This window comes from Ictidomys tridecemlineatus, chromosome 11 (assembly GCF_052094955.1).
Source record: "Ictidomys tridecemlineatus isolate mIctTri1 chromosome 11, mIctTri1.hap1, whole genome shotgun sequence".
NCBI lineage: Eukaryota > Metazoa > Chordata > Mammalia > Rodentia > Sciuridae > Ictidomys > Ictidomys tridecemlineatus.
This window is the reverse complement of record NC_135487.1, coordinates 4,970,198-4,990,850: the sequence shown is the minus strand read 5'-3', so window position 1 is coordinate 4,990,850 and position 20,653 is coordinate 4,970,198. Positions and strand designations below refer to the sequence as shown.

At 58.0% G+C, this 20,653-nt stretch overlaps 1 protein-coding gene across 8 annotated transcripts; it reads right to left on the bottom strand.

The window, feature by feature from the left end:
* Nucleotides 1-2,102: 2,102 nt before the first annotated feature.
* Nucleotides 2,103-19,285, bottom strand: Slc45a1 (solute carrier family 45 member 1). 8 transcript variants are annotated; one of them, XM_078025201.1, is made up of 9 exons: nt 19,138-19,285; nt 14,608-15,028; nt 13,996-14,088; nt 13,420-13,644; nt 9,838-10,574; nt 7,294-7,447; nt 5,766-5,942; nt 4,513-4,718; nt 2,103-2,513 (listed from the first exon to the last, which is right to left on the bottom strand). In XM_078025201.1, exons 2-9 carry the CDS (start codon nt 15,002-15,004, stop codon nt 2,247-2,249), a joined length of 2,256 nt encoding a protein of 751 aa, XP_077881327.1. In that variant the 5' UTR covers nt 15,005-15,028; nt 19,138-19,285; the 3' UTR covers nt 2,103-2,246. The 8 variants fall into 8 exon arrangements, with proteins under 8 accessions (XP_077881327.1, XP_077881329.1, XP_040143818.2 ...); XM_078025206.1 differs by lacking the exon at nt 2,103-2,513 and adding an exon at nt 2,534-2,651; XM_078025207.1 differs by lacking the exon at nt 2,103-2,513 and adding an exon at nt 2,665-3,182.
* Nucleotides 19,286-20,653: the final 1,368 nt, after the last annotated feature.

Sequence of the window (20,653 nt, the reverse complement as noted above, 5' to 3'; positions counted from 1 at the left end):
GCTTAGGCTCCCCAGGGGCCAAGGGGGAAGGGACAGCTCAGCTATCTGCAGGTCCCCCTCCCAGCCGCAGGGTGGAGGCTGGGTGTGAGGGTAGACTGGGGCCAGGGAGTGGCAGGCACAGTGGTGCGGCCACCTTGGGTCCATAGGCAGTGGCACCAAGGGAGAAGCCTGGGGGAGGCTGTGGGCCAGGTGAGGAGGTCATGGTTGAGGTATCAGGCCCTGACAAGCTGGAAGGCTGTGGCCCAGGTGGAGAGGTGACCGAAGTGCTCTACAGAGGCTATGGCTTTTCCGCTTGATTGGTCACATGTGACTGGCTGCAGGATGTGACCAACCTGGTCACATCAAGGTGACGGAACACCTCCTTGAACTCCAGACTCCTGGGAGCTGGGCCACAGGATCAGGCCCCCTGTGTGTGTTGGTGTAAAACCTCGGGTTCATGCCCTCGTGTGCCAGGGGCTGCACTATCCTATGCCAGGCCCAGTTCTAGTGCCTTGGGCACCACCAGGATTTGGCTGTCACGCTCTCACAGCCAGTAATCATAGTGTGGGGAGCAGAGGCTGCCCAGGGTGTCTGGGGAGGAGCCTCAGGAAGTTGGGCGCGTGATGTGAAGAGGTGACCAGAGGCCAGATGGAGGACAACTGTCTGTGCTCCAGAGGGTGCCGCCTGCATGTCCTCCCTACCAACCCAGGCACTGGAGGATGGATGGGGAGAGGGGCCTGTCCTTGTACCCCAGCCCTCAGCCCTACCCACAAGGCAGAGGAAGCTTGGGTGCTGAGTAGGTGCATTTCCCACTTTGGGGGCATCTTGGTGCCTGTGTTCCCTCGAATGTGACAAGCAAGTTCCCGCTCCAGGGATGGCTCCCTCTGCATCAGCATCTCATCAGAGATGTCGCTGTCAGGCCCACCCACCCGCGACTGCTCATGCGTCTCCCAGCACGTACCACCACCCTGGAGCCTAGGAGTCCAGTGCGATAGTGACCCTGGTCCTTGCACATCAGTTCCAAGAGGTTGGGATCTGTTGCTCTGCCAATCCCTGAACCCACGACCTCACGCTAACTGGAAGGAATGGCATTTCCTATTCCCCTGGGCAGTTCCATAAGCCCAGTGCCCGCCCTGCCCACACCCAGGGCACTGGCTGGACAGCTGGGGTGTGGTCTTGGGTCAGCTTCCCATCACTGCTGAATGCCTTAAAAGGTGCAAAGTTTTATTTTAGTTCCTGGTTTCAGTCCACAGCCAGCTGGCCCTGTGGCTTTGGGCTGTGATGGCACAGTACGTCATGGCCATTGGGGAAGCTGCTCACCTCCTGGCAGCCAGGAAACAAAGGGAGAGAGGAAGGTGCCGGGTCCCAGAGCTCCCCTTCAAGGGCAGGTGACCTCACTTCCTCCAAGGAGGCCCCGCCTCGTAGAGGCTCCACCCCCCAGTTGCACCCAGGATTGGGGTCCAAGCTCTTGACCAGGGGCCTTTGGGGAACACTTAAGGTCCAGGTAACCAGCAGGGTGCGGTGGCCGCCTGGAATCCCAGCAGCTCAGGAGGCCAAGGCAGAAGGAACAGGAGTTCGAAGGCAGCCTCAGCAACTTAGCGAGACCCTATGAGACCCTGCCTCTAAATAAAATATAAAAGGGCTGTGGCGTGGCTCAATGGTTAGCATCCCTGAGTTCAATCCCTGATACAAAAAAAAAAAGAAAGAGAAAGAAAGAAAGAGAGAGAGAGAGAGAGAGAAAGAGAGAGAGAGAGAAAGAAAGAAAGAAAGAAAGAGGGAGGATAGAAGACGAATGGAAGGGTGAATGAAGGGACTGAGGCCTCTGACCCCAAAGAACCGCGACCGGATCGCAGAATGTGCGCTGTCTTCCTCAGCATTGCCGCAGGACTTGTCACTGGGGCTTCCTGTGCCCTGTAGACATCACAGCTCCCCTGACCAGCACGTGGCACCCAGCTGAGCTGTAGCTGTCTCCAGGGTCTTTCTGGGACGAGGAGGGGGAACCCCCGATTGAGAACCACTGAGTTTCACTGCAACTTTCAACGGCCCTCCACCACCTAGTCCCCAGGAGAGTGGCCCAGGTCCCTGTGACCTCTCACCCTCAGAGAGCCACTAGAAACTGCAGCTTTGCTGCTGTCTTTTATTGTTGGACCACATATTTACACCCCCACAGGAAGCCTGTCCTGTGCTCCCAGGCCCTTGGTGTCTAGTGGCCAGCCCACTGCAGACGTCCAGGCCCAGGCAGGAAGCCCAAAGCCGAGCCCTGGGTGTCAGGCGTTCAGCAGGAGGGGCCGGTGCTCCTCATCCACCGAGTCACTGGGAGGAATCTCGTAAATGACAAATAGAGAGGAGTACAAGCAGCCCAGGAAGGACACCAGGCTGGAGAAGTACATCACGCCGTTGGCGCTGCCCACAGCCGAGGTCAGGGGCCCCAGGACCAGGGAGACCAGGATCTGGGCCAGGAAGTACTGGCAGCTTAGCAAAGAGATGTCCACGCCCATGCCCCGCCTCGTGCCATCCGCTCCGGACCCTGCAAACTGACCGGAGAGGGACGCATCAGCCAGACCCGCCCCAGCCAGCCACGTTGGGTGGTGAGGAGGCCCCGAGCCTGCTCCGCGGCGACCTCACGTTTTTCAGGCTGAAGTGCTCAGGGCTGAGCCAGGGCTTGATGACATCTGTATGTGGAGGGATGATGACGGGGAACAGGACAAGTACTAATGGGTGGAGGGCTGAGTTCCCACAGGCCAAGCATGCCCCCTGCTCTCCCCAGGAAAGACCACTGCCCAGCCCCACGGCCACTCTGCCTGCACCCCCTTCATCTTCCTCAGCCACAAAGCCTGCCTGAACACGCCCTAAAATGTCCCTTGTGGCCTTTGGCCTTGGTCCGGAGGTCCCCAAGGCCGCAGCTTGGAGGGGCCCTTCCCCCTCCCTCCCCACCTTAGCACTGTACCTGGGGAGGTGAGAGGTGGACTTTGAGGAGCAGAGCAGGAGGGGCAGTGGGGCCGCACACTTGCGGGCAGCACAGGCCACCAACAGCCACCTGTGTGCCAGATGGATGCTTCCCCATTGGACAGGGGTGTGTGTGACATTATAGACAGCATCCAAGCACCGATGGGCAACTCTGGGACGACGGACAAGGCACGTCAAGGTGCTCTGTGATCAGCACCACTGTGTCCTGGGGAAGGCTGGAGCTCCCTGGGCTACACCTGTCTTTGCAAAGAAGGTCCTCTGGGTGCTGGGTTGGACTCCAGCCCAGACAGGAGCCCCCTGGAGGCTGTGGCCACGCAGGTTCCGCATCCACGCAACTGTGACTGAATCCCATCAGGGCAACCCCTGACCCTGGTGCCCCTGCCTGAGAGGAAGGACAGTCCTTTGCCCAAAATTGGTTCATGGTTTACTCCAGTGAAGGGGGCTCAGAGCTCCAGGGGCCTGACAAGGGGACAGGGCTGTCATGCCCAGCTCGTGTGGCGTGACTAAGCTGACGGGGAGCTGTCACAGCCACCACCCGAAGACACCAGCCTCCCCTCTGTGGTTCCTGGGAGCCCGATACTGGGGGATTTCACTCTTCGTACGTAAAAAGCACTGTGCGTGGGGCGGCCCTGGCTGAACTTGTCAGAAACCTCAAAACCTTTAAAACAAACCAGGGTGGGCCAGAGACTGGGGCCCCAAATTAGAGGGGCGTCAGGAACTCAGTGAGCAGGTAGTATTTTTAATGCAGTATTTAAAATTTTCAAAGTTACTGCAAAAACAAAAAAAAACCACGTTGGGAGCGCCCTGTGGCCATAAAAGAGGGTGACACAGCAACTCCTGCTGCACCCGGGGAGCCCCGACTTGGCACGCCGACCAGTGGTGGTCTTGGAGGCCAGCAGACTGATGGCTACAGGGTTTCTTTGAGGGTGACACATGGTCTAGGTTGGCTGTGGTGGTGGGCACACAGTTCTGTGAGGATTTTAAAAACCACTGGGTGTGACACCTCAGCCCTGCCCAAATAAGCCAGCAGCCGCCCCCATGAGACGGCTCAGGCTGCCCTCGTCCCCCTGGCTTCAAACACCAGTGCGGGGCGGCCTGGCCGTGATCCGCAGCTGGTCTGTGCTGTAGATGTCGACACCTTGATCTGCACGGCTTCGGACATCAGTTCTGATTTTTAGAAATCCTGCCATCACCTGCCACTGGTCCTGGGGGGCTAGCTCTGGGCGCTGGGCTCTCGTACCGAGAGCCTGACTGTGAACTGCTGTGTGAACGGGGGACCCAAAAGCCTGATGAAGGGGTCGGGGGGGGGGTCTCCCAGACCCAGGGTCCTTCCCAGGGTCCTTGCACAGAGTGTGGGTCATGTGGAGGCCCCTGCTAAGGAAGCAAGGGACGGCTCACGGGGCGGTGCAACCTGGGCGGGTCATGGAGGCAAGCAAACGGGGAAGGACTCCCTCCCACCGCCAGTGTCTTGATGGTCCCCATTTTCAAGCAATGGCCCTGCAGATCGTGTACCCATCCCGGGGACATTTTCCAGGCAGCATAGCCAAGAAGCAAAGAAGCACTTACCTTCTTGCTCTGGTAGTAGTCGCAGAGGAGCGAGTAGGGCAGCGTGCACAGGGTGGAGAACAGGACCCCGTAGGTTATGCAAAGGGACAAGACCACGTAGAGGTTCCTGGAGAGCGTGGCCAGCCCGGTGCCCAAGCCGAAGGCGAGATAGGCGATGAAGTAGAGGGTGCGGACGCTCAGACACTCCTCCAGCTTCTCCAGGATGGCTGCGGGTGGGAGAGGGTGAGTGGCCACTATGTGCTGGCCCCACAGACCACGTCCTGCACCACCGCCAGGGCTGAGCTGAGGTGGTGGAGAAGGGACCCCGGGTGGCTGGCCACCTGGCCCCAACCAGAAAGCACTCATTGGGGGCTTCCCAGGGCAGGACTGTCACATGGTCGGCAGCAGACCCCTGGGGCTTCTGCAGGGGAAGGGGTCTCTGGGCGGAATCACAGCAGAGACTCAGGGACTCGGGCTGGAGCTGAGTCTGCGCGTGCATGGATGTTCTTCCTTGCTGTCTCTTTCCTACAACAGGGACAGCAACAGCCCATCCCCTGGCTGGCCACCATCTTTATGACTGCCACAAGGTACCCAGAGACGGCAGGACAACGAGGGTCTGTTTTATTTAAACAGCTGAGGCCTCCTGGCTATGGAGCACCAACACCCTGGTTGCAGCCCAGAGACTTTCAAGTGAGATTTATCCATTTCTGGGCCAGGAATGGAACCCTGGCCATTTAGCTACCGAACGTTGAAGGCAGCTTCCGAGCCAAGAGGGCACAGATCTTGGCTAAAGAGCTGGGGTGACCTGTGTGTGGCTTTTGCAGACAGGAGCCGACCCTAAGCGAACACTTCCGGTGGCCACTGCAGCCAGGCCTCACAGGGTGGGCACTGTCCTCGACTCAATCAACATGCCACCCAGTCCCAGGGCTCACCCACCAGTGTCCCCTGCCCAGCCCACAGGCTCCTTGATGCAGCCCCACCGCCCCTCCCTCTGCTGCCCCTCGGAAGGACATGGGTCTGTGCAGCACAGCCCTGGGGTGGCCAGGCATATCCCAGGTCCCCACTTGGCCCTTGGCCCTGGGTTTAGTCAGGGCTAGCCGGGCACCTGTCCCCTTGGGCTGCCCGCAGGTTGGCCTCTACCCCCCAGTGCCCAGGACAGTATGGCCTGCGGGTCCAGCAGTTACGGAGGGACTGAAAAGAGACAGCGTGTGCCACCTGCCCCGCACCCCGAGTTTGGATTTCGTGTCTGCCCTGGGGAAGTGGCGGCTGCCTACCTGAGTAGAGGGCCGCGCTGAAGGCGTAGATGCACATGCCCCAGCAGCCCATGGTCACGCCGCTGTTGTACTTCTGATACTCTTCTGACGTGTGCGGGGCCTTGGGGTCCCCTTGGAACACCACCTCGCCCATGAAGTCCGTGTAGAAGAGCAACATCCCCTCAAAGGAGAGCCAGCCTGGGAGGAGGAGAGAGGGCCGTGGCCCTGGATTGCAGAAGCTGCGGCCTGGCCCTTTAACCAGGCCGTTCTTACTGATGACAAAAGACACAAGTGATTTTTGTTGTGTCTTGTTTGGTCCCAGGGATTGAACCACTGAGCCACATCCTCAGCCCCTCCACATTTTTTAAATTATCATTTTGACATCGGGTCTCATTAAGTTGCTTAGGAACTTGCTAAATTGCTGAGGCTGGCCTTGAACTTGTGATCCTTCTGCCCCAGCCTCTGGAGCCGCTGGGATTACAGGTGTGCACCACCGTGACTGGCAAAACAAGCAATTTTTATAGACTCAAGAATCACAGAAGAAGCACCCCACAGCTTCACCCCCAGAGACCACCTCTGTTAGAGCTCTGTAGGAGTCCCTGTGGCCTCGCAGGTCAGACGAATGTGTATTTTTATAACACAAGTCGATGCCATGGGTGCTCCGGCTACCGGGAGAAATACGTTAGGAAGCACAAATGGTGACATGGACCCATGTGCTTCATCACCAATAGAACTTAAGAGCTCTGTCCCTCTGACTCGGTGTCATCTCTTCTTTGTGGGGGAAAGTGGTGTTTACTGGGTCTCCCGACCCCTAAGAAATTTCCACAACTTCCTAAATCTTCAAATACTGTGAGACAGACTCATTTTAATGCCATAAGATGCTTCACAGCATGGCCACGCTGTGACATACTCAGCACCCCCAACTGCTGGACACCCTGTCCCCTGGCCAGATTCAGCTATTGCAAGCCATGCTGGGCAGAAGGGCTCATGCACATACACTTGATGCCATCTTTGGCTGCACAGGACACCCAGTGAGGTCACTGCGACAAAGTCATGGACACTCTTGTGACTCCTGCCCGTGACCAGATGGCCTTCTAGAAGGTCCTGCTGATCCATGTCCCATCCTCAAGCTCCTCATCACCCTCAGATGCCCAACAACTCAACAGCAAAGAGACACCAAACAGAATAAAGGGCGAGTCCACGGTCGCTCCGAACCGAGGTCAAGCCCTGTGGGTTTAAGAGCACCCGTGGGTGGACCAGGCTGATGCAGCAGGCAGAGGGCAGAGGAGGACACTGTGGGAAGGTGGGGCCCATCGTTTCACTCGGAGTTGTCCCAGAGCTTTTGGGAATGAGGATTTGGCTCTGTGGAGACCCAGGTGTCCAGCCCTGCCCTGGGGAAGGAGTGTGACCCAAACACCAGGTTTGACGGGGACCTTGACGGGGACCTCGCAGGGCAGCGCCCTGGAGAAGAGCCCCCTGCTCTGCCCTTGCTGTCGCCTGTGGGCTAATGAGGGAAGAGCCTCCTGGGAAGGGGCAGAGAAGAACTCACCCAGGAAGTGGTTGACGCAGAGGTTGCGCAGCGCCTTGGGCATGTGGCAGATGGTGGAGCAGAGGCTGCCCAGAGACAGAGGCCGCTCCGCGTGCTCGCTGGAGCCCGTCAGCTGGCTCTCGTACTTCACGCCGTTGAGCAGGATGTTTGCTACCTACAACGGAGCCGCAGAAGCCTGGGTCAGTGGGCCAGCCCCGGGTACAGGGCACGAGCCCAGCACCAGCCGCCAGAGGAAGGAACTCAAGGCCCACAGTTGCTCCCAGAGGGCCGCAGCACGCGAGCTCTGTGCCTCATGGTGGGGGGTTAAGCCCTGGGAAAACACGGAGTCCACTTAAGAAAACCTGGATCTGATCAACCCAGGACAGCGCGAGGCCTTTCTTTTCCAGGAGGTCCATTATTTCAAGGCGATGGGGACACCTGTTCCGAACCCTCTCTGCACAGGAGGGAGTCCCCCACCTGAGCACAGGGCGGGCACATCACATTGCCCCCAGCCCCAGCCTTCAACGGGGACTCGCTGTGCGGCTAAGGTGCCCCCTGTCCACACGATGGAGACAGAGGAATGGGGGACAGTTTCTTTCTGGGACCCAAGAACGATCCTCCTGGGGGGCATCTGCTCACTGACTCCGCCTGCCCCTCCCTGCCTGGTTTGGGGGCACAGACTCCGGCCAGGAGAACTGATCATTCTGAACTTGAGCCGTTTTGCTCTGGCTCCACGGGGGAGTCCAGGAGTTGTCTGCGCCCACACCACTGGTTCCCAGGGGCCACGTCAACAGAGCCTGTCCCCCACACCTGCCAGAGGAGGACGGCTACTTATACCATGTCCCCACTTAAGCCTGGATGTGTTTATTTTAGCTCCTGGTTTTTATTCTCCTCAAAGAGCTGGGGCATCAATGGCAATGGCTTCAGGATGAGAAGGGATTCAGGAGAGAAGGGATTTCAACAGGAGTTTCAAGCGCACCCAAGGAACGGTGCTTAGAAGCCATGCTCAACCTGGAGAGACAGGTAGGAGGCCCCGGCATTGACAAAAGACTGGCTTCGTCACTCTGAAGTCACCAGAGATGAGGGTGACAGCGCCCCTGATGGGAGCAATCAGGAAATCCCTTGCTTTGGCTAACAGCAGGCCTTCCTGACTCTGGAGAGCTTTGCACCTTCAAACCATTTCCATGGTGCTCCCAATGCTGCCCACACTGCCCACAGGGAGGACTTGGCCTCCTCTGCAGGGCTCTTCCCCCAGATGGGACGATGACCGAGCCAGCCAGCAATGGCTTTAAGGCCCAAGAGCCATAATGCAGCAGAGGAAGCCCGGAGAGGCCCAGTCAGGCCCAAGCATTTCACTGGGAGGAGAGATGGGCGGCCCCCTCAGGTGTGTCCAGTTGACTACTGACCAAGCCAGGGAACCTTCCTGGGATCAGGGAAGGGACCTGGGCTCCTGCGGGAAGCTGCCTGAGAAACTAATGGTCCTGGTCCCATGTGGACCCAGAGCGGGTCGAGTCGGCCCGGACTCCCTTCAGGCCCTGCGGCCGGAGCCAGCTTCTCACAGGGCCGCATCCGGCCCACCTGGCCCAGTGCAGGTTAGACGGTTTCACAGGACTCAAGTCCACAAACCCCAAGTTCCTGACCTCTCCTCCCGTAACGCCCAAGGCCAGTGGGCAGCCCTGTGTCCACTTAAATAAGAGAATTCCCTCCCTTGGCTTGGAATAGCCTCCTCGGGGTCATGGTCATGGATTCTTTTTCGTACCAGGGACTGAACCCAGGGGTGCTTAACCACCGAACCACGTCCCCAGCCTTTTAAAAATCTCGAAACAGGGTCTTGCCAAGTTGCTGAGGCTGGCTCTGAGCTTGAGATCCTCCTATCGCAGCACCCCCAGCCGCTGAGATTACAGGTGTGCACCACCAGGCTTAGGATCGTGGATTCTGAGGGTTGGTAAAACCTTATGTCTCACTTGGTGGGCTTGAGGCCAATCCAACATACACTAAAGGCAACCTAAACCACCTTCTGGAACATTCTGTGCCTTTACAGAAGATGTCATGGCCCTGGAGAGTCCAGAGCTTCTGCAACCCCTGGTGGTTAGCTAACATGAGACCCTGGGAGAGACGAGCCCTGTTTGATACTCCAGGTCATCTTATCTGGAGACTCAGCCTGTTGGTACCACATTCCCGTGGCACAGATGGGCTGGGGGCTGGGCTTGAGGGAAACTGCCAGGAACCAGCAGAAGACACCCTGTGCTCACGCACCAGAAGGGCGTCCTCCCTGCGAGGCCTCTGCACAAACCCAGCAGTGTGTGGAATTCGAAGCCTGCCAAGCCACCTGGCAGTGGGGACCCTGCGGTCTCACCTGGACTCCCGTCAGCCTGGGGATCACGCAGCAACATGCGAAGTGAAGATAGGAAACTTGGAGGCTCCTCCGCGCAGACAGGAGGACCTGGGACACCCGCCTGGCCCGAGGGGAAGCTCTTTCCAAATCAGCTCCCCTTCCTGTCATCTAACTGCTGAGGGGGACCCCCACCGCCACCTGACCCCTGGCTTCCCACTGCTAGCTTTCACCTGTTGGCTGAAGGTCACGTTCCTTCTCCTGCTGGTTTCGGGGCCGCCTCCTCCGGCTGCATCCGGCAGAGCCAACGTCTGGGGTCTCTTCAGAATCCCGGAGGCCCTGGGCTTGGGGGTGTCCAGGGAGCCCACCCTGAGCACGTCCCTGTCTGAGCCGGAAGTCAGGGCCCCCTCCCTCCTCTCCAGCAGCCCCCGGTCCTGGTGGTAGAAGCCGTCGGGGGCCCGGGGGAAGCTGACACTGATGGCCTGCCTGGGGACGCTGCCAGGGAGGGCCAGGTAGTTGTCGTGGCCGCCCGTGAAGCAGTCGATGAGGACGCTGTCGATGTTGGAGGTGCCAAAGGAAGAGGCGAACTCGTTAAGGCCGGTCAGGGAGCTGTCCCTACTGAGGAAGCTGCCGTACTTGGGCGTGAGGGGGCTGGGCGGGGAGATGGGGCTGGAGAAGCTGGCGTACAAGCTGGTGGCCTGGGCGGGCAGGGCGTCGCCGGCCCCCTCCTCCAACAGCAGCGGGGGCGAGGGGGGCAGCGGGAGGCTGGGGCTCTTCATGGCCGTCCGCTTCTCACCCAGGGGCCGCAGGGGCCTCTCTGGGATGCTGATCAGGGTCAGCACGGTGGTGATGCTCAGGGTGACCGCAGTGAAGATGTAGATGACGCGCAGCTGGCCCCCAAGGGCTCTCCCGAAGCCAGTTCTGTCCCAGTGGATGCCCCCGACCACGTATCCGAACCCTCCTCCGAGACCTGGGAGAGAAGGGGGCTCTGGTTGCTTCCTGCCAGTGGCAAGGGAGACCCTCAGGACGGGGTCCCATTTCTTGGGACACTGAAATAGCACCGTCTGTCCCAAACACCCAGATGTGGTGTCTGTCCCACAAAACCCCAACAAAGGTGGCAGTGGCATTGCCAGGTGGCTCCTCAGGGACACTCCGTCCTCTGCCTGCTGGGGTCACCTGCCTGGTGGCATCCTGGGGCCTGGCTCCGGAGCGGGCAGCACATGGCCCCTGCCCTCCTGCGGCCCCACTCATCACGAGCTGTGAGGGCCACATAGTGGAGGTCGCCAGGTCCCGCCTTCCCTCAAGCCCCCTCTGGCCTCAGAGTCATGGGAGGCTGACACAGACGAGCTTGCTCAGGTGCTCCCTGACCGTGTCCTTGCACACGGTCACCATGAGGAAAGTCACCTGTCACGGCCCCACCTCTCCTCCACCTGGCTCTCAGGATCTTCCAGCACAGGAAAACAGAGGGCTGTGGCGGTCTCAGTCCAGGGCCCAGGCCATGGCCAGATGGCCAGGGCGCTCCCAGAGCCCAGCATGAGGGGTACAGTGGCAGCGGCGGCAGCTGCAGAGACCTCCAGAAGTGCCGATTCCTGAGCCCAAGAGCGAGAGCAAGGGACACTGCCCCGCCCCAGCACCCCGCCCCTCCACCGCCAAACCTGGGGAAGTGTTAATTATTTTGAGTTCAGCTGAATTTTGAACCACCCACTGGCTGGGAGGAGGGTTCCCTTGGTTTCTTCCAGCTCGAGATCTGGAACATGGCTTCTCGGGGTCTGGCCTTATTACCTCAGTGTGCACTCCCGTGCTCAGCCCTGCACACGTGCTAGGAGCCACACGCCGCGGAGCTGAGCTCTCCCATTTGCCTCCCTCTGACTTTTACATTCCAGGTCGTCTTCTCCATCCCTCCTCTGCCTCTGTCTTGCTTTTTGTCCTTTTTTTTTTTTTTTTTTTTTTTGGCATTTCGTTATTCTCCCTTATTTATTTATTTTTGGTACCTGGGTTCTGTCACTGAGCCACATCCCCAGCCCTTTCTATTTCCTATTTTGAGACAGGGTCTCACCAAGTTGCTTAGGGCCTTGCTAAGTTACTGAGGCTGGTTTTGAACCTGTGATCCTCCTGCCTCAGCCTCCTTAGCCGCTGGGATCACAGGTGTGCACCACCAGCCCCGCTGATGCCCACATGCTGCTGGGATGACCGAGCGGCCTGCTTGGTCACTGTGTTAGGGCCCAGGAAGTCTGCAGGGGTGCAGACACAGGCCATCCACGAGCGACAATGCTGACTCCTGACATGTCTGCTGTCCAGGGCAACTGCCGCAGGGGTCAGCACTTCCCTCCTGAGGCCCAGAGGAAGGGTTTCCTGCTCTAGCACTGAGCGCTCGGAGGCCGGTGCCCGGGCACACTCTCGGGCCTCCCTGGCTGTGGGGTGTGTTCCGTGGACTCACAGACAGGAGCATCGCTCGTCGGGGTTCTGCAGTCATCGAGGATGTGCACAGAACCGTGAGGCCCCAGCTGCGGTGGAGGGGTGTCCTCACCTCCCAGTGGGCGCACACCCGTGGACAGCGTCTCTTGCATTGGTGCCACAGGGTTTGCATTTTTGTGATTTATATTTTCCCTGCTGTTGCTCTGTTTAAAACAGGCCCCGAGAGGACTGCTGAAGAGCGGCCTGGTGTTCCCAGGTGATCGTGAGTGTTCGTGCGTGCGACGCAGGGCTGTGGGCCCCAAGTTCAATGTGAGTGAGTCAGCGCTGGAATAAAGCATCTTGAAACAGAAACATGTAAAACTAGGTGACGTGTTGACCGATGTGATGAAAATATTGTGAGGGGAAGCTCACAGGAGTCCAGCCCTGTACTCCTCCCGGGAGCAAGGGTCCAGTATTTGCTAATTCAGCGTTTGCGTTGACTTTGTAAGAACACGGCTGCTGCAAACCACGAGAGTGGACCGCCACGTGTGCTTATGTGTCTACATTTAAAGGCACAGACACATTCCGCCCTCTGTATCCACTGGTTCCACATCCTCAGATTCAAAATATTCAGAAAATTATTGTGTCTGTCCTGAACATGAATAAGCCTCTTTTCATCATTCTCTAAATGATGCAGTATAACAGCTATTTACCTACCTCCTACATGGTGTAAAACACCATCAGCAACTGAGAGAAGGTTAAAGTTGACGGGGAGATGTGCAGAAGTTATATGTAAACATTGGGCCTTTTTATTTTATTTTTTTGCTCTACTGGGGATGAACCTAGGGGTTGCACAGGCCAGGGCTGAGCTACAGCCCAGCCCTTACTGTGCCGGTTATACAGAGGACCTAAGCAGCAGTGGATTTGGGTATGGCAGGGGTTCCTGGAACCTCTTGGGAGGACTGGAGATATGGATCCACACACACACACACACACACACACACACACACACGTGTGTCACCATGGTATGCTGCTGTGGATCATGTTGTTTGGGATATAGCATTTTCGTTTCTTTTTTCTTCTTTTTTTAGTACCAGGGATTGAACCCAGAAGTACTTAACCACCGAGCCACATCCCCACCCCTTTTTATTTCTTGAGGCAGGGGCCTGCTAAGTTGCTTAGGGCCTTGCTAAGATGCTGACGGTGGCCTTCAACTTGAGATTCTCCTGCCTCAGCCTCCCGAGCTGCTGGGATTACAGACATGTGCCACTGCTCCCCACCCCCACCGCCAGATACATATTTTCAGTCACTTAAATGCTTAGCCTCTATTTGAAGTTCCCCAACTTATTTTGAAGAAGGGCCCCCGAGTGTACAGTCTCACCCAGGTTTCTGCAGGCTCCGCGCAGTCAAGGGGCACTCACCCGCCAGGAGGGCGTGGATGTTGAGGCCTCTGTCCTGGTCCACGGGGCTGCACACGTCCATCATGTAGGCGTGGCTGGGGTTGTCCGCCGAGTCCGCACTGAAGTCCATCAGCACCACCCCGCACACGGTCAGGAGGATCCCCCACTTGTGATTGGTGGCCGTGTCGGCCAAGGCAGTGCCGATGTCCCTGCCATTTAGCAAGAGCGAGAGGCCCAGCAACGCCCCTGGAAAGAGACACAAAGTCACCCAGAGAAAACACCCACCAGCTCTGTCCCCTGTAGTTCACTATCTAAGTTCCAGAATCCTAGGAGGAATTTCAAAAATCAAACTCCAAGCAGAGCTGGTGGGACGGGCCAGCTGCAGACTCAGGTGACTTTGCCTCTGGAATGAGGTGACAGTGACTTATCCTCAGGGTTGACTGAATCAGGGTTGGGGCTCTCGGGCGGCCACACCACTGAGGGCCAGGAGCCACTAGGGACTGTGTTGGCAGAGACTTTTTACAGACTCTCCTAGAGGGAAGCTGCTGGGCTTCTGGTTTGGTTCTGTGTCATTTTATTTCATGCCAAGCCACAGACCTAGAGCCAGGACAAGAATGAAAGGACGTCTCCTTCCCAACCTTGAGGTACATCGGTCACTCCAGGCACCCAGCAGAGGCTGCAGCAGGAATCCTGAAACAGAGCGGGCCAGTGTCATCGCTGTCCCCCCCCCCCCCCCCCGGGGACCTAGGGACACCGGGGATGGCCGGTCACATTCCTGCACTCAAATGTCCCCAAAGAGTCAGAGGGTGGAGCCCAGAGGAGGCCACAGAATCTAGCTACAACTGGAAGACAGAAAAACTCCGGGAATCGCTCAGAATGTCCTTAGAATTTCCACTGGGGATCCAAGACGTTCTTGGACCACACAGACCCGAACGCCACCGGCATTTTCGCTTGGATTCTCTGATGATAGCTTGGTCCAAGAGGGCGTAGCTCTTGGGGTGGACTGATTCCTGTTCTAGTGTCTGATTTAGATGAAGGAGCTTAAAACGTGGGGCGTGATCAGCTACACTGGCCTTCTACAGCCCCCGACTAATGAGAGGAACGTAATTCTTCTCTCCCTTTGGAACCTCAAGCTACTTGAACCAAGGCTTCCGGAAGCTTCCAGAGGTTTCCAGAGGCCATGTGCCATCAGGGCTGGCTGGGGCTCACCGAGGATGGGGCTGATGAACCACACCAGGCTGTACAGCTGGTCGGGCAGGCCCATCTGGAGGAGCACGGGGGTCACGTAGGCGGTCTCCATGGCATAGCTGAACTCGATTCCAAAGAGGATGCAGCCGTTGAACAGCAGCTCCCGGAAGGACCTCTGGGGGTGCAGGTCCCCAAAGTCCACGAGCTCAATGGGACACGGAGTGTTGGGGGGTGGGGGCGGAGACGGACGGATGCACTTCCTCCTCTTGGGGTGTCGCTTGAAATTGTTGGCCCGGTGGCTGATGTGGCGGGTCACAGACCCCGAGCAGCCAGAGATCTGAGACCTCCAGACGTCCTGAGGCGCCAAGCTGGGGAAGAGGGCCTCTCCCGGAGGGGTGCCGCTTACGGGGGGGATCATGGTAGGCAGGGCTGGTGGGCGTCCCTGTGGGGAAAGCCCGTGGGCACGAAGGTCACTTCACGGGGCCCCGATTACAGGAGTCCACTTCCCGCGTGGCCCCTGTGGCTGTCTCCCCACCCACTGGTCCTCTGCACACGGGAGAATCCGAGTCCACACTGAGCACCCCCATTTACCCCGACCAGCAGAGCCGCGTGCCCGGGAGGATGGTGCGGGCCCCGGATCCCGTGGGTGAGCTCAGCCGCCCGGGAGACCAAGCCTGAGCCCCAGTCCTCAGTCCCCGCGGGAGACCCCACGGCTCCACCAGGACCGTGGCGCCAAGACCCTCCTGCAGAGGTGAGGGCAGCCAGCGGCTTGGTGGCTGCCTGAAGGCCCCGTGGGAAGCCTGACCCATGGCCCACTTCCAGGGGACCAGAGGTGGGCAGACCAGCCCAGGACAGGAGCCACCTGCGGACACTCTGGGTGGGGCGACAGCCTTCTTTCATAGGACAGAAAGTCACAGCGGGCCCTCTGCTCCCGAACCCTTGTATTCAGTCCCTGTAGGAGGCCAGGGGCCTCTCACTGCAAGCAGCTGGACCAGCGATTGCAGCCATGTCCTTTCAGCATCAACTCGTCAGTCAGGAGAACTGTCAGTCAAGTCTGGAGACTTCTATTCAGGGGTTCAAATGCTCTCGAAGGAGGAGGGCTGGGGTGCTGCTCCGTGGTGGAGCACCTGCCTGGCGTGCGTGAGCCCTGGGTTGGATCCCTAGCACCTCAAAAAATAAAGGACCGTGGAGCGGGGAGAGGTAGACTCCCATCTTTGATTTGTTTACGTTGAGAACAATTTCCACAGCGCCCCCGAGGTAGGGGGGGAATCGGCACCCCCAACTCCCCCCTCCTGTCCTCCAGCCGCCCAGGGGAGTACCCTCTGCGCTCCACAGAGACCCTCTCCCGAGCATCCCGGGGCTGTTCACTGTTTTGAAATGAGTCTAGATTTTACAAGTTAAAGGGACGGACTCCCGTGGCTGACGTGGGTTTTAGCTGGTGTCCACTTTCCTAAGCACAGGGAGAAGGCGACCGAGCTCAGAGGGAGAGACAGGTATGGACGTCAGAATGAGTCCCAGGGCCCCCGTGGCCTCTCTGAAAAGCAGGGGACCTCATTTCCTGAGAAGTAGCCCCCAACCCTGACAGCTTTCCCGGCCTTGGTAGGTTTCTTGATGACAGTGTTCGTCACGTACCAAGACATTACAGGCTTTCTTCCAAAATTAGTTTTAACTAATTAGAAAGAAGGCCCTGATTTTTGACATTAATGTGACTATACCACTTCCCATCACCCTACGCTAGTGGATAACCTCTTTATGAGTCCCTCTGAATTCCTCACCCCAGATTGATATCCACACACTCAGGGATCAGCTCTGTCCCCTTCAGAAGACACCAGTGGTGGACGTGACTGGACCTAGAGACACCCGAGCAGGATTCAGAACACTGAGCTGATCCAATGACCCAGGCACCCTTCCACCCATCCATCCACCCATCCATCCATCCGATATCCATTCACCTACCAACTCATCTCTCCATCCGTTCATCCACCGTCCATCTACCCATTCATCCTTCTTCCCTACATCCCTCCATCCATCCATCAATCCATTCAATACCCACCCACTCATCTACCTGTCCATCCCTCCATCCATCCGTCCTCCCTTCCATTCATCTGTTTATCCACCCACCCAACCATTCACACATGCACCTGCCTGTCCCTCCACCCACTTATCCACCCGTTCAACCTTCCCAACATCCGATTATCCGGCCATTCGCCCGTCCTCTGCATCTGACTGAGCACTGACGCTGAGGATACTGAGGTTATAGAGACAAAACACAGACACCGCTCTTGTCCCCAGTTAGGTGAAAAAGCACAGAGAAGGATCCCTAAACAGGGGACTCGTTCGCGGGGAGGAGAGGAGATCAACTGCTGGGCACAATGGGGTACGGCGAGAGAGGAGGCCATTAGCTGGCGACGAGGGGCCGTGAAGTCTGCAAAGAGAGGGATTTTGCACTGAAGTGGCTGGGAGTGACATGGCCAGAAACTGGCTCCACTCTCGTTTCTATAAATGACTCATCTTGTGACCTTAGAAAAATGCCAGGCTGTCCTACAAAACAAGAATAGAGGGAACTAAGAACTAGGTGTAGGCGAGCAAGACTTCCTTTAAAATTTCATTCACGAAGACTGACTCAGGACCAAGGTGTTCTGAAGGCTCAGCTGACGGGGTTCCTCCTTGTCTGGTCTGGGTCTTACGGGTCAGTGTTTCACCCCATAAACAGAACCTAACTGCACGTGCTTAATTTGGGGATGGGGAACCGAGGTCCCAGTTGGGAAAGATGTCCCTTTAAACAGCAGGTGGAAGAAGCACATTGTGAAATAAGTGGGGAAACCTCTCCTCCCAACCACAGTGGACCAAGGAGACGGCCCACTTCTCCACCTGCGCGAGACGGCGGCACCGTCCCCAGCTCTAGCCCAAGGCCAGCACCTAACAGAGTCATCCGAACTTGAAAAGTCTCCCTGAGCGTTGCTCCTGTTTAAATTTGAGGGTGTTACCATTCTTTTGGGGTGTTACCATTTTTATTTAAAAATCTATATTTAATGAAATCTGTTCATAAAAGTTTATCCTAAGAAGAATTTTTAACCCCTCCCACCCCCTTTTTAATTTTTTGGTACTGGGGATGGAAACAGGGGTGCTTAATCACGGAGCCATGTCCTCAGCCCTTTTTATTTTTTTTATCTTGACACAGGGTCTCCCTCAGTTGCTTTGGGCCTCACTAAGTTGCTAAGGCTGGCCTTGAACTTGTGATCCTCCTGCCTCAGCTTCCTGAGTCACTGGGATAATTATTGGCATGCACCACTGCACACTGCTAAAAATTCATTTTTGAACGTGACTATAAAATGAGTGAAAATGCAATTTAAAATAATGAAATAGAATTTCATCACGATAATACAAACATCCACCTTACGATCTTTAGGCCACTAATGACCATTTGCTCAGTCAGAAGAGAATGCACAATATCCCTGAACTCCCCAAATGTCAGACATGAGCCCACTGAGATTCCAGGTACAGAGGATGGTTAATAATGAATCCCTCAAACTGTTACGAGGAGTTTAAGTGGCACATGGTTACCAAAAATAAGTAACATGCACTGGGTGTGGTGGCCCATGCCTACAATTCCAGTGACTCAGGAGGCTGAGGCAGGAGGATTGCAAATTCAAAGCCAGCCTCAGCAACTGAGCAAAACCCCGTCTTAAAATAAAAATAAAAAAGGCTGGAGGGCTGGGGCTGGGGTCAGTGGCAGAGCGCTTGCCTAGCACGTGGGAGGCACTGGGTTGATCCTTAGCACCACGTAAAAATAAGCAAATAAAGGCATTCTGTCCATCTACGACTACAAAAAAAGGGGGGGATGAGGCTCAGTGGTTTAGGACCCTTTGGTCCAGTCCTCAGTACCCACCCTCCAAAACGCAATACCCATGTAAGTTAGACCCTTGGAGTCATCCCACTGTGAGCCCCAACCCTTCCCCCCATTTCTCTCCCCTTCTCTGTAGGAAAATGGGCTCCCACCCTGGGCCTGGGCCCTTGCCCCCGCCCCTCCTCCCGCGGTTCTCTCAGGGGCTGGGGTCCGCCCAGGCCGGTGGGGACCCTGACCACGGGGACCCTGCCACCGGTGCTGGGCAGCCTCTGAGCTGACCCCTTTCCCACTCCGGCTCCAGCAGGGGCCCTGCCTGGGCGCCTGTCCCCGAGCCTGGCCAAGAGCTCACTGGCCGCTGGGCACTGACCCTGGTCCCCGCGGGGCCAGCTCCTGGCACCTGGCACCTGCGAGGCCGCGGTGTCTGCGGGGGTGGTGACAGTCACAGGGGGCAGGTGTCCTGGTCAGCCCAGGTGGCCAGGCCCCGCCGAGGGCGACACCTGCCCAGGTGACAGGACAGGCCTCGCCGGAGACCGCCACCAGCCCCGGCCCATCCGGCCCTGCTCCGCGAGGGGAACGAGCCTGTCGCCGCGCGGCCCCTCCGCGGCCTGGGTCCCCGCGGGCCACCTCGGGCAGAACAAAGGTGCGGCGGCGGGCGGCGGGGCCTGGGCGCCCGGGACGGAGCCCGGCGCGGGCGGGCGCGGTACCTGGGGTCAGACGGGGGGCATCCCTCTCCGCGGCTGGGCTCCTGGCCGCCCGGGCGCAGCGCGGGTCCCCGCCCGGCCGCCCCCGGCCCGCGGCTGCTGCAGCATCACCCCGCGGGGCGGGGCCGTGACGTCACGGCTGCATCCCGCCGCCCGCGGCCGCAGAGCGTCCTTAAAGCGCCCCGCGGCTGCGCCCGCGCCGGCCCTCGGGCCCGGGTCCGCACCCGCGCCCCCACCGGGCGGCGCGGCGCCCCTGGAGTCGGCTTCGCCGCGGGGTGGGTGTGAGGGCGGGCGCCGGGGTCCCAGGACACCTTCCCGGCCTGGGAGGGCACGTGGATTTTTTTTTCCCTGTTCTTCTGATTTTAAAATGAATCCACACATTTTCCGGTTTTCACGGATATCCCGTAAATAAATATGGTCAATAAATACCGTGGTCCCCGGACAGTGCCCGCTGCACTGCACGCACACGGCGGCCGGGACTGGCACCGCATTCACTCAACCCGTCCGTGCCCACGGCTGTGCCAGGCCCTGTTCTAGGCACCGGGGCTGACTCAGCAGGAGGGGGGGGGACAAGAAGTCCTGTCCTGTGGGGGACATTCAGAGGTGAAGACACAAGTTAAAGGAGATAAAATAAATACTGTCCTCGAAGTGAGCGAGTCCCTCCAGGACACAGAATTTTGGTGACAGGAGGACTGAGGTGAGGACAGCTGCTGTAGGGCCTGGTGACAGTGGGGACAACGTGCTGTGCACCTGGAAACCACTGACTGGAATTAAGTGTTCTCATCACAAATAGGAACAAAACCAAGTTTGGTGATACATGTTGCTCCAGCGACTCCGTAGTGTGGACGCATATCCAAATGTCACGATGTGTCACAATAATGAAGTGGCGACTTGTTTATCAATTAAAAACTTTTTAAAAAAGATAACTCACCACAGAAAGGAATCAGGGTGCAGGGGGCTGGGAAAGGGAGGGCGTGGTTTAAACGGAGCTGTCATCGAGTCCTCACCTGACCCTGGAGGACAGGTGTGACACAGGCCAGCTCACTAACATGGGGGGGAGGTCCTGCCAGCAGAGGGCAGAGCCAGGGCAAAGGCCCTGGGGTGGGAGTGAGGGGGGCTGATCAGACGAGGAGACACCAAGTAGTTCCGCCACTTGCAATGAAATCACTGCCACAGGAATCGCTACCGAGGGACGTTTTACAGTGGGGGGATTGGACTCTGCCGGGCTGGTCGAGGGCCCTTGAAGAAGTGTCACTTGAGGGGCACACTAAAGACGGAATAGGGACAGCAGCAGATTCCAGGTAGAGGGGGAGGTGCACAGAGCTGGCTGGGAGAGGGCAGGTGAGCTCAGAGCTGGGGGAGCCCTTGCGGGGTGCAGAGGCTGGGATCCAAACCCAGGGCCTGGCACAGGCGGGTGGAGTGCTCTGCCACTGGACAGGCAGAGGCCCAGGGGAGCCACACGGCAGCTGCCGCCCAGAGCCCGTGCTAGCCAATTCCACCCCGGAAGGAGGGGCAGTGG